The sequence below is a fragment of the Microcaecilia unicolor genome, chromosome 2 (assembly GCF_901765095.1).
Source record: "Microcaecilia unicolor chromosome 2, aMicUni1.1, whole genome shotgun sequence".
In the NCBI taxonomy this organism is placed as follows: domain Eukaryota; kingdom Metazoa; phylum Chordata; class Amphibia; order Gymnophiona; family Siphonopidae; genus Microcaecilia; species Microcaecilia unicolor.
This window is the reverse complement of record NC_044032.1, coordinates 627414734-627427343: the sequence shown is the minus strand read 5'-3', so window position 1 is coordinate 627427343 and position 12610 is coordinate 627414734. Positions and strand designations below refer to the sequence as shown.

Sequence of the window (12610 nt, the reverse complement as noted above, 5' to 3'; positions counted from 1 at the left end):
ACCTGTCAAAGGAAATGGCTCCACTCGATTCGTGAATTTAACCCTTTTGGCGCCAAAGTATCCAGGTGAAAGATCCACCTCAGTTCTTTCTTTAGGAGTAATCTCCTGTAATCTCCTCCTCTATTCAGCGGGCAAACTCGCTGTAGTACCAAGCATCTAAGGTCATCAAAGCTATGCTGGTTCATGGTGCAGTGCACTGCCAATGGTAAATTCATCTTCTTAGTCGAAATAGAGCTACAGTGTTCAATCAGGCGAACCTGTAGTGTTCTAGCTGTCTGTCCCACATATAATTTTTCACAGCACATTTCAGGCAATAGATCACCCCCTTGGTTTTACAGGAGGTAAACTCTCTCAATCGATAAATCTTATTGGTAGTCGGATGGTGAAAGACTGAGGTTTGCAGCATGACATGACAAACAGAGCATTCGTTACGTTTCGTGTGTCGACCTTGTCTTTCAGGGATCCATTACTCTTCTCGTTAGGAATGGTTGGGAGAACAGAGGGGCAAAGGAGCTCTTTCAGGTTCCGCCCCCTACTGTATGCGATTCTCAATGAACTGTCCTTGATCATCGGAATCGCCTTTAGCAAAGGCCAATGTTTCCGAATGGCACAAAGAATTGCAACAAGAGCCGCCACTTTTTGAAGACATGGGGGATGATCAAGATCTGGAAAAATGGATTAATTTAGCACACCTATGAAAGAAGGATGTAAGATTGGCTCTTCACTGCTAGAGTATTGTAGGGTAAAAAGGATTCCATGGGGTCTTTGAGAGTTTGGCACCCAAATTGGCCCCTTTGAATATTTACTAGCTCTGAGTGCATACATTTTTACTTAAAATTTCACTATACTCTTAGGGTCCTGTTTACTAAGCTGCACTGGCTTTTCTAGCACGCGCTAAATGCTAGAGACACTCATAGGAATATATGAGTGTCTCTAGCGTTTAGTGCACGCTAATTTTAGCGTGGGCTAAAAATGCTAGCGCACCTTAGTAAACAGGGCTCTTAAATGTAAGAGAAACAAAAAGTGAGTGGCAACTGGGGTGGATTTATAGGAAAGGGAAAAGAAGTTATGAGCTTAGCACTGATTTTCACTTCTAGGCTCGTAAATTAGGCTCCTAAATCTAGGCAAACAAATGGCAGGCATAGCTCAATATTCAGCTGGCGGCAATCAGCGTTTTGCTTACTGCCACCCAGGGCTTTTTTTTCCCGGTGAGTCCTGCACCCTTCCTCTCACTCCCCTTCTTACTTTTTGTAGGGACTTGGCAGTGCGGACGGATGGTGCAGCGATTGAGAGAGGCTGCCAGCATCGGGGATCCTTCTGCGAGTTCCGCCTATGCAGAAACAGGAAGTTGAAACAAAGTAGGCGGGACTCGCAGAGGGAAGCCCCGACCCTGGCAGCCTTTGTTTATTGCTTCAATGGCTGGCAGGCAGTGGAGAAGGAGGATGGCTGGGGGAAGAAGAATTGCTGGGATGAGAGGGGAGGGCAGGGGAGAGAGGAGAATCGCTGGACATGGATGGGAGGTCAAGGAAGAGAGAATTGCTGGACATGGATGAGAGGGGAGGGCAGGGGAGTGAGGAGAATTGCTGGACATGGATGGGAGGGGAGGGCAGGGAAGAGAGAATTGTTGGACATGGATGGGAGGGGAGGGCAGGGGAGAGAGGAGGATCGCTGAACTTGGATGGGACGGGAGGACAGGGAAGAGAGAACTGCTGGACATGGATGAGAGGAGAGGGCAGGGGAGAGAGGAGAATTGCTGGACATGGATGGAGGGGAGGTCATGGAAGAGAGAATCGCTGGACATGGATGGGAGGGGAGGGCAGGGGAGAGAGGAGAATCATTGGACATGGATGAGAGGGGAGGGAAGGGAACAAAGGTGATTTACTGGACATGGGAGGGGAGGGCAGGGGAGGAAGGAGACATGCTAGACATTGGTGGGAGGGGAGGGCAGGGAAGAGAGAATTGCTGGACATGGGTGGGAGGGGAGGGGAGGGGAGAGAGGAGAAATGCTGGAAATGGATGGAGGAGAGCAGGAGATAGAGGAGAATTGCTGGACATGGATGGATGGAGGGGTTGGCAGGCAGAGAGGAGAAATGCTAGACTTAGATGGAGGTTAGGGGAGAGAGAATTATTGCTTTATATGGATACAGGGGAGGGAAGAGAGAGGAGAAATGCTGGACATGGATGGAGGGGAGGAGAGAGGAGAAGTGCTGGACATGGATGGAGGACAGGAAAGAAAAAAGAAGATGCATATGGATGGCGATGAAGGAAAGGGAAGAGAGGAGAAAAACTGCATGTGGATGGAGAAAATAGGCAAAAGCTGGATCCACGATATACCTCCTCCAGTCAATTTCATGGAGGAGGACCCAGCTTTTACTTATGGATGTAGGGCAAGAAATGAAGAAGGAAGGAGGAAAGTAAAGAAATAAATGGAAAGGAAGCCCTGGAAACAGAGTTAAGAGAACAGATAGAGAGAAGAATCAGAGACTGGGACCAACATGGGTAGGAAAAGAAAGTAACCAGTCAACAAAGGTAGAAAAAAAAATCATTTTATTTTCATTTTAGTGTTTACTCAAAAAATCAAAAACTGTACAGAGTATAAAAATCAGAAACTGTCAAATTGTCCAACAATACTCTGATAATCAATTGCAAATCAAGCACTCATTTCAAACATTAATATTTGTTAAAAAATAGCCTCAAAAGCCCAGGGTACCTTTAGAATAGGACACCAACTGTAATGGCTAACATCATATGCTCCTCCTCCATCCGAAAAACAACTATAGAGTAAAAAAACTTCCAAAAAAACTTTAATGACGGAAGAAAAAGTCTGTAGTAAAAAAAAACGGAAGGAGGGGTGATAACTATATAGTAACATAGTAGATGACGGCAGAAAAAGACCTGCACGGTCCATCCAGTCTGCCCAACAAGATAAACTCATATGTGCTACTTTTTGTGTATACCTTACCTTGATTTGTACCTGTCCTTTTCAGGGTACAGACCGTATAAGTCTGCCCAGCACTATCCCTGCCTCCCACCACCGGTTCTGGCACAGACCGTATAAGTCTGCCCAGCACCATCCCCGCCTCCCGCCACTGGCTCTGCCACCCAATCTCGGCTAAGCTCCTTAGGATCCATTCCTTCTGAACAGGATTCCTTTATGTTTATCCCACGCATGTTTGAATTCCGTTACCGTTTTCATTTCCACCACCTCCTGCGGGAGGGCATTCCAAGCATCCACTACTCTCTCCGTGAAAAAATACTTCCTGACATTTTTCTTGAGTCTGCCCCCCTTCAATTTGAGTGTTTAAAAAAGCAATAGTGTGTTCCAATTCAAAGATTGAAAAATATCTATACATAGTAGGATATTGAAAGTATCACAGAACTTAAAGTACCGTCTGTTTTCACTTAAACTTGTAAATGAAACATTGCATACTCAGTTTTTCTATCTCCTATTGGCTATTATGCTGAAAACGATCGTGCTTAAAGTTAATATATTTTTTCACACTGAACAGTTCAAGCTTATTGATCGTGTGGGTTCCTTGAAACAGCTGCTGCAAAACATGGTCCATATCGGGACCCATCAAAGGAAGCCCTGGCTAATAAGCTGAATGTTGAAAAAGACAAAATAGATAAGATTCATATATCATTTTTTTTTTGTTTTATATGTTCATTAGACACAATTATTGTTGGATTAAGGCTCGTGGGTGTGTCACATTGGACACCGTATGTGCAATGATTGTATGATAATTTGTGGACAAGCAGTTGACCTGTTTGGTCTGTGATGGTCCAATTTTAACTATGAGCACATTTGGTATTACCAATATATAGTTTTGTTTTTTTTGTATATTGATTTATGATTGCTCTCTGGGGGATTTTTTGAAGAGCGTTTTTGAAGAGCGTGCTTGGATTTTTCCCTTCAGAGTTACGCTAGTGTTTGGTTTCTCGCTTGAATTTGGTATTCAAAACCTAATGTCGACATTAGTGGCAATTAGAATTGGACTAGCACACACATTAATGTATGCCGAATGTTCAGAGGGCTCTAGTGCAGGAAACAATGTGTATACCAAGGATGACCACAAATTGTAATTAAATATATTCAATGGATGCTATGCAGTGGCGTTCCTAGGCTGGCTGACACCCGGGGCGGATCGCCAATGCGCCCCACCCCCCCGGTGAAATTACACACACACACCCCGGGTGCAGCATGACCCCCCCAGGTGCATTTTTACCTGCTGGGGGGGTGCCACGCGCCTGTCGGCTCCGAGTCCGCTCATTCCCTGCTGCTCCGTCTGCCCCGGAACAGGAAGTAACCTATTCTATAAAGGAAAATAAGCACCCTGTTATAGACAGCCCTTTATAGAATTATCCCGTATTTGTTAGCATGCATTAATTGCCATGTTATCAGCTAACACAGCTTAGTAAATGGGCCCCATTATTTTTATAGATAGTAGAGAATTTAGCATGTCTATGCACATTTTTCATCCTTACTTTTAATGTACTCTGTTTCAGCTGCATTAGTGCATATTTACCAAGGACGGAAGCAGACACTATAGCCTGGGATATTGTTCTGGATAACTTAAACATGATCAAAAAATTGGCTGAGGTAAGCAGGTCTTTGTTTAAGTCTCTAGTTCTTTCTGTAGCTTTGTTTACTTTTTAACTCTTCTTGCTCAGTTCCTTGTTCTGAGTTAAATTGCTGTGTAAAAGATTTTAATGGACTGACCCAGAATTCAATAGTTGCTTATCTCTCTTTATTAAATTTTCAATTTTGTTTTCTTTTAGGGTATTGATGCCAAGTTATATACAGCCACATCTGGTGATGCCAAGTTATATACAGCCAGACTTGATCCTGTAAGTGCAATTACTGTGCTCTATTCAGGCTAATGCAGTTTATTGAGTGGTCCAGTTGTTAAGGCAACATTTTCTTTCATGCTGTTTCTCCTAATGTAATTTGGACTGCCTGGTATCCGTTGCTTCTGCCGGTTTGTAGGTCTTATAGCAAGTGCTAGATAAAAGGATTCTGCTGTGGTGAAATTAAATCTTTGAATTAGAAGAGCAGCAACAGACTGTTGAATTTTTCCCAGGGAAGTGAAATTGTGCCAAGAGACGAAATCCAGCATCTTGATGCATGAAATGAACCTATGAATCGGATAATAAAGGGCACGTGAAGATGCTGTTAGGATGACCAGTATAGCGATTGTTGAAGAAAGTGTTAAGGAGGGGTTAAAGATAGCAGAAAAGACAGCTCAATGGAGGTGTAATATTAATGTGTGTTGTGGGTGGTGAGCTAAAACAAGGAGTGCCTGGACTTTGTGTAATATAGAACAGGGCTTCCAACTATCTGCAAACTTAGCAATAATAAGTACACACATATTTAAAGAGAAAAAAAACAAAAAAAGAACACATCTGTAAAAATAATTTCATGTCACTAAAGGCGTCATAAGCAACGGGGCCTGTCTTCAGTGGTTTGGGCTTAGGATTGGTGAGGCTGAAGTACACGTGGGCTGGAGAAGACATCTTAGTCAAAAATAAACTAACTAAATTAGGGACTTAATCAATATCTCTTTGTCAAGGCATACCACAAAGTTCAACAAATGTGAACTCCTAAACATATACCTAGAACAACCTTACGATATTTGCTTGTTATATTTCTATCATGCATTCTCATTATCATGTTACCCAAGATCTTTTTGCAATACAAATTGTCTATTTTCCTATATATTTCCACTATTCATGATGTATTGTAAGCCTCGTTGAGCCTGCAAAGAGGTGGGGAAATGTGGGATACAAATGCAATAAATAAATACATTAATTAATTAATTAAATATTACTATTCTTCAAATCTAGACTATACCAACTAATAAGAATAGATTAATACAAAACTTAATTTTACTACAAAAATGATAATTTCCACTCAATTACATAAAATCACCTTTTACATCATACTCCTCATAGATCACACCATATCATATCTTGATATTAACCCAGTTCTCCCAACTATTTGTTCTTAATCCAGTCATATCATTGTTGTTTTAGTCCACAAACCATAATCGTAGGAAGGCTATATAACCAATGATAGAATAAGTAGTCTCAGTAGAGTGATGAATAAATCTTCCGTGTTCTGTATTAGATAAATCCATAAACCAACCACAAGTCATGGATCTTTAAAGGGTCCTTTAAACAAACAAATTCTTCGCAGTGACAATCCACATAGTCCTGATGTAACCCATAATATCTTCAAATATTTCTTCTTCTGTTCTGATCAACAGCTCATCTTAGTGCATAAAGTTGTTAGTCTTGGCAGACTAGGGGTAAATCTATAAAGAAGATTCCAATAGCATGCAGAAATGACTAGAATACTGTCCTATGTGTACATATACACACATAAATGCCAATATTCTGGTTATGCCCTATCTATGAAATGGCACCTAAATATAATTTACAAATTTGCTCCAGACTGTTGAAATACAAAACTCTTTATTGAACACATGCGCTTCAAAACCTGCTCATGTGCATTTTAAAATCTGTAAATACACACACAACCCTCTTCTGTCTTTCATACCCATTCACTCCTGTAGCGTGTCTGCTTAGTGACATCATATAGTGTTTAAAGTTTTATACAACTTGCTGTAGCAAGTTGTATAAAACTTTAAACACTTATAGAGTCCTAAGCAGACACGCTACAGGAGTAAATGGGTATGAAAGACAGTAAGAGGTTGTGTGTGTATTTACAGATTTTAAAATGCACATGAGCAGGTTTTGAAGCGCATGTGTTCAATAAAGAGTTTTGTAATTTCAACAGTCTGGAGCAAATTTGTAATTTATAACACGAAGGCTCCGGTAGTATATTTGAGTCCCTGATTGTACAATATAATACCTAAATATAATGGGCACATAGTTTGAAGGTGGCATATGCATGGTGGAGTCTGGTCAGAGCATAGATTGAGGTGCCCTGCTATGCACATAAATTATAGAAGACTATGAGGGGCATTTTGAAAGAAAGTCCCAAAGTTGCGATTTGGACGTCCTTGCAAAATGGGCAAAATCCGTGGTGGGGAAACCCGTAATTTTCGAAAAAAAGTGGACATCCATCTTTCGTTTTGAAAATACCGTCAGAGACGTCCAAATCCTTAAATTTGGATGTCCCTAGACATGGAACGGTTTCTGACTTTCGTGATTTTCAAAAACCAAAAGCATGTCATGTCAAAAATGTCCAAATGCAAGCCATTTGGATGAAGGGAGAAGCAGCATTTGTAGTGCACTGGTCCCCACCCTCACCATGGCCAGGACACCAACCGGGCACCCTAGGGGCACTGCAGTGGACTTCATAAATGCTCCCCAGGAAACTAGCTCCTTACCTTGTGTGCTTAAGCCCCCCAAACCCACTCACCACAACTGTACACCACTACCATAGCCCTTACGGGTGAAGGGGGCACCTAGATGTGGGTACACTGGGTTTGTAGTGGGTTTTGAAGGACTCGCTGTTTCCTCCACAAACGTAACAGCTATGGGGGTATGGGCAGTGGTGTGCTGGTAAATGTTTAACAACAGGCTCTCCTCCCCAATCCACCTCTGTGCCCCACCGTCCACCTCTGCATCCCCCCCCTCCATCCACCTCTGCGCCCTCTCAAATTGCAGAGCTGGCTATAGCTGGGGAGAGAGCTGGGGGGGGGGGCAATGCATTACTCCAGGAAAAAAATATTTTAGGATCCCAGGTTCCAATCTAATTCATGTTGAATGTGGGATAAAATAGCCTAAATAAGTAAATAAATATAAACTTTTAATGTTGAGTACCTGATTCTGAAAGTGGACATATGCCAACACTATAAATGAAAATAAAAATGATTTTTTCTACCTTTGTTAGTCTTGTGACTTTGTTTTTCTGATCATGCTAACCCAGTATTCGATTCTGCTGCTATCTGTCCTCTTAACTCCGTTTCCAGGGCTTCCTTTCAATTATTTCTTTCCTTTCCTCCTTTCCTTCTTCATTTCTGGCCCATCTGCAGACTTGACTGTCCAGTGGATCCAAGCTTCTGCCTATTTTCTTCAATCCAATGTGCAGTTTTTCTCCTCTCTTCCTTTCCCTCATCTCATCTCCTTCCTCACTCTTCCCTCTCCTCCGTCCTGTCCCAGCATTCTTCTCTCTTACCTTCCTCTCCTCCATCCATGACCACAACTCTCCTCTCCCCTGCCCCCTCCGCCATCCATACCTACCCTCGATTCTCTCCTCTCCCCTGCCCCCCCTTCAGGCCATCTATACCCACCCAGCGATTCTCTTTGCTCCCCTGCCCCCCTCAGCCATCCATACCCAACCCAGCAATTCCCTTTGCTCCCCTGCTCCACCTCCAGCATCCATACCACCCCGCGATTCCCTTTGCTCCCCTGCTCCACCTCCAGCATCCATAACCCACCCAGCGATTCCCTTTGCTCCCCTGCCCCCCTCCAGCCATCCATACCCACCCAGCAATTCCCTTTGGTCCCCTGCCCCCCCCAGCCATCCATACCCACCCAGAGCAGCAGGAGGTGAGGTAAGCATGGCTTGTGGCGCCCTCCTGCCATGCTTACCTCACTTATCGCTGGGTTGTGCCGCCCCTGGGAGCCGGCTCGCCTGCCACAACAACCGGCTCGCAAGAGCTTTAAAAATTTAACAAGCAGCTCTTGCGAGCCAGTGCGAGCCGGCTCCAGCACACCACTGGGTATGGGCCTGGGTCCGCCTGTCTGAAGTGCACTTCAGTACCCACTAAAACTGCTCCTGGGACCTGCATGCACTGTCATGGACCTGAGTATGACATCTGAGGCTGGTATAGACCTGGCATGAAAATGTTTTTAAAGATGTTTTTGAGGGTGGGAGGGGGTTAGTGACCACTGGGGGAGTAATGGGAGGTCATCCCTGATTCCTTCCGGTAGTCATCTAGTCATTTCGAGCAACTTTTTGTGCCTTATTTGTAATAAAACACGTCCGGGTGAAAATGTCCAAGTGTCATCAGGGACATCCTTGTTTTTTTCGATTATGTGTCAGACGCTCAAGTCCCGTCTTCGCTATGCCTCTGCCACGCCCCCTTGAAATTTGGACGTCCTTGTGACGGACTGCAGTTGGAGACGTCCAAAATCAGGTTTTGATTATACCGATTTGGACGTCTCTGTGAGAAGGACGTCCATCTTCTGATTTATGTAGACGTCCTTCTCTGTTGAAAATGAGCCTGTATGGGTCTCTTTTATCAAGCCTTACTAACAGTGTTGCGCAAACTTCTCAAGGACAGTGAAGGGAGGGAATCTTTCTTGGTGGTTGTTTTATACTTAGTTCCTACTGATGACCATTTTTCTCTTATGTCTGCAGCAGCTTTGATATCTCAATTATACCCCAAGGTGTATCCAAGTAGTACAGGCCAGGAAGGTTCAGATCAGCCTTGAGTGCTTCTAGTACCTGGAGGAGGTCTCTCAACCCCCTCCCAACTTGTAATTATCTTTGTGACCTTTGAGAACCCCCTTATTTTCTTCATCAGTGCCTTTTGGATAGCTTCTGGGCTGCCATAGCACTGGTCAAGTCTTTCCCACATTTCCTTCAATCCTCTGGAGGGGTCATGAAAATATGCATCTGGTATTCCCTGCACTCGCTCAGCTGACTCTGTACCTAGTCACTTTATTATCATATTCATTTCTTGGTTTGGAATAGGTTTCATGATTGTCATGGCCTCCTTAAAGTTAGATTTCTTTCTTCAATACTTTTCGGGGCAGTCATTGAACTGGGTAAGCCCCATATTCACCATATTTCTGTATGGTATATTTGATCCTTGTTTTTTTTGTTGTGAGACCCATCTTTCTGTGAGCCATGTATGTTGCGAAATCCTCTCTTTAAAGTTTCTAACGCACTGACAGAAGATACCTGTGGCTGGCTGTGTGCTGTGGTTTGTCTGGAGTCAGGTGTGAAGTGTGGCTGGTCAGGTGGCTCTTGCTTAATCACAGGGTGTTTTGCTGGGCATGACTGCTCAACTTTTACCTGAGCCCAGTACCTGGGATACACCAGAGTCTGTGGTTGAAAGGAAGCGTTTCCCTTCGTGTGCTTTCCAATTCCCACTGCAGCTCCTTGTGACCTTGGGCAAGTCACTTAACCCTCCAATGCCCCAAGTACCAAAACATTTAGATTGTGAGCCCTCTAGGGATAGAGAAAGTACCTGCATATAACATGTATAGTGCTGCATACGTCTAGTAGTGCTATAGAAATGATTAGTAGTTGTAGTAGTGCTAATGCATCTGTTTGCATATGAGCGTGTGGATCACAGGCCCCCTCCCTGCCCATCTTCAAATCATTGCTCAAAGCCCACCTTTTCAATGTCGCCTTCGGCACCTAACCACCACACCTCTACTCAAGAAATCTAGACTGCACCAACTTGACATTTCGTCCTTAGATTGTAAGCTCCTTTGAGCAGGGACCGTCCTCCTTTGTTGATTTGTACAGCGCTGCGTAACTCTAGTAGTGCTCTAGAAATGTTAAGTAGTAGTAGTAGTGGTAGCAGTTTGTCTCTGTAACAAGCTTTACCTTAGGCTTGTTTGTTTCAGGCGAGTGTTGTAGAGGAATGTGTTTGCTCAGAATATGATGACTCTTCTGAGTCAAACTGTGACTGTGCACTTACGTGAGCCCGGGCATGAGCCTTCACATATTCTGCTGTCTGCTGGGCAGAAACTTCTGCAATGATGTGGCTGAGCTGATTCTCCCCTCCATCCTGCTTTATACCTTCTTCAAGAGCCTTTACTTGGGCCTCAAGGACAGCTGCCTCATTCTCTTGCTGGAGCAGCTTCAAGGCGATGTCTAACTCTATCTTCTAGCATTCAGAGGCTGTGGCAATGCGACTATGAGAGAAAGTGCTTAACTGATCTAACTAAGCAATCTTAATTTCAAAAAAACATTCAGCAGACGCTTACTACAGAAAAACCCAGAGTGGTGCACCAGTTAGTACTTCGACAAAAGAATATGGCCATCAGAATCCCATGTCATCTTTTAGTAACTATCAATGATATCACCATTTGGGAAGGGGACACCAAGCTCTTACAGGAGTTTTGGCTTGGCTAAACACCCTACCTAGTGGTAGACCTCAATATATCTATTCCAAAATGCTGCTAGTCTTCAGTGTTACATCCCTTTTACAAGATGGCAACTAAAACGCCATCGCACCCATTTAAAGGCTAACCTGCCCGGCATCAGAGAGTAAGCTACACTAATCATTGCCCAGATCATATAAGAGACATCCAAACCAATTCCAAATTCAACCCCCTCCCCGAGGAGACTGTACCCAATGAGAAAATCCACTTCTGTTCCTTATAGTTCAGCAACCTATCAATATCTCCCTTCTCAATACCCACCTGTATTTTTTCAAGAATGCGCCACCATATATCGCTACACTCATGTCCTTTCTCCACCCAGAGAGATATCAGAGGGACTTGCAAATTCTTACACAAAATTCTAGGTTTATGCTCAGTCAATCGTACTTTCATCTGTCATTTGGTTTTCCCAACGTAAAGTAAATCACAAGGGCACACTATCATCTAAACTATATTAGTAGACTCACAATCAGTGTCAGCCACATTGTCAATAATCTATCAATTTTCGGGACCATATATGCACGCCCCACTAACACAGTTTTACACCACTGGCATTTATCACAAATAGTGTGTCCCACCATATCCAACATGTTAACCCCATAATCAATGTGTTTATATGTACGAATTTTACCCAACGTCCAGCCCCTCTCTGGTATGTTTTAAGGGCTTTTCCATAAAGCAGAAATGAATTGACAATATATGTAAAAACGTGTACAATAGTGCAGTGACCAATGAAATATGTATCATATATGGAAACACAGCTACTAGTTTCACAAGATACTGAAAACTCTAATAGCTTAGCAGGATATCTCTAGAAGCAAATTTAGCCCAACAATAAGCCCTCTTAATTATGGAGTGTGGATATCCATGGTCCAAAAGATGCTGCCATAGGGCTTGGGCAAGTTACTCAAAATCTCCATTGATAGAACAAATCCACCAAATATGTATAAACTGGCATACTGTTAAGCTTGTCCGCAAAGAGTAAGGATAAAAACTAGAAAAATGCAACAATGTATTTTTGGTCACAGGTTTGCGGTACGAAATAGTATACGTTTTCATACCTGCTTTATAAGGACAGACATCCAAAACCTCAATACGGTTTTCATCATAAACAGCTGTAAACTGAAACCCACTAGGTAGGGTGTTTACCCAAGCCAAAACTCCTGTAAGAGCTTGGTGTCCTCTTCCCAAATAAAAAAAAAAAATCCTCTTTGATCAGCAGCACTTTGGTAAAGTAGGTTGAAAATTGTGAACATTCCAAATCGAACATTCCAATTCCAACCTAGACCCTCCCTCCACCCCATGTAAAATTGGGCTTCACTTATCTTTCCCCCATAGACACCAATTAGGAGAAAAGTCTCGTGAATCAGGCCTTTCGTGATGGCTGTCAAAACAAAGCAAACTGTCTGCAGACACAAGTAAATCTTGGAATCATCTAAGCATCTATTAAATCCATGCCCCAATTGAACCTACCAATAGGATCTCATTCCCTATGAGATCATTTATGACACGTTTC

The 12610-nt window shown here is 43.2% G+C and overlaps 1 protein-coding gene across 8 annotated transcripts in view; it reads left to right on the top strand.

Annotated features, from left to right (window-relative positions):
- Nucleotides 1-12610, top strand: part of IL15 (interleukin 15) — a 322051-nt gene that overhangs the window by 196987 nt on the left and 112454 nt on the right. For all 8 annotated transcript variants that reach the window (XM_030191693.1, XM_030191697.1, XM_030191691.1 and 5 more), the window contains 2 exons: nt 4507-4600; nt 4780-4848. In XM_030191693.1, coding sequence (XP_030047553.1) covers nt 4507-4600; nt 4780-4848 — 163 coding nt within the window. The remainder of the gene's footprint in view (nt 1-4506; nt 4601-4779; nt 4849-12610) is intronic.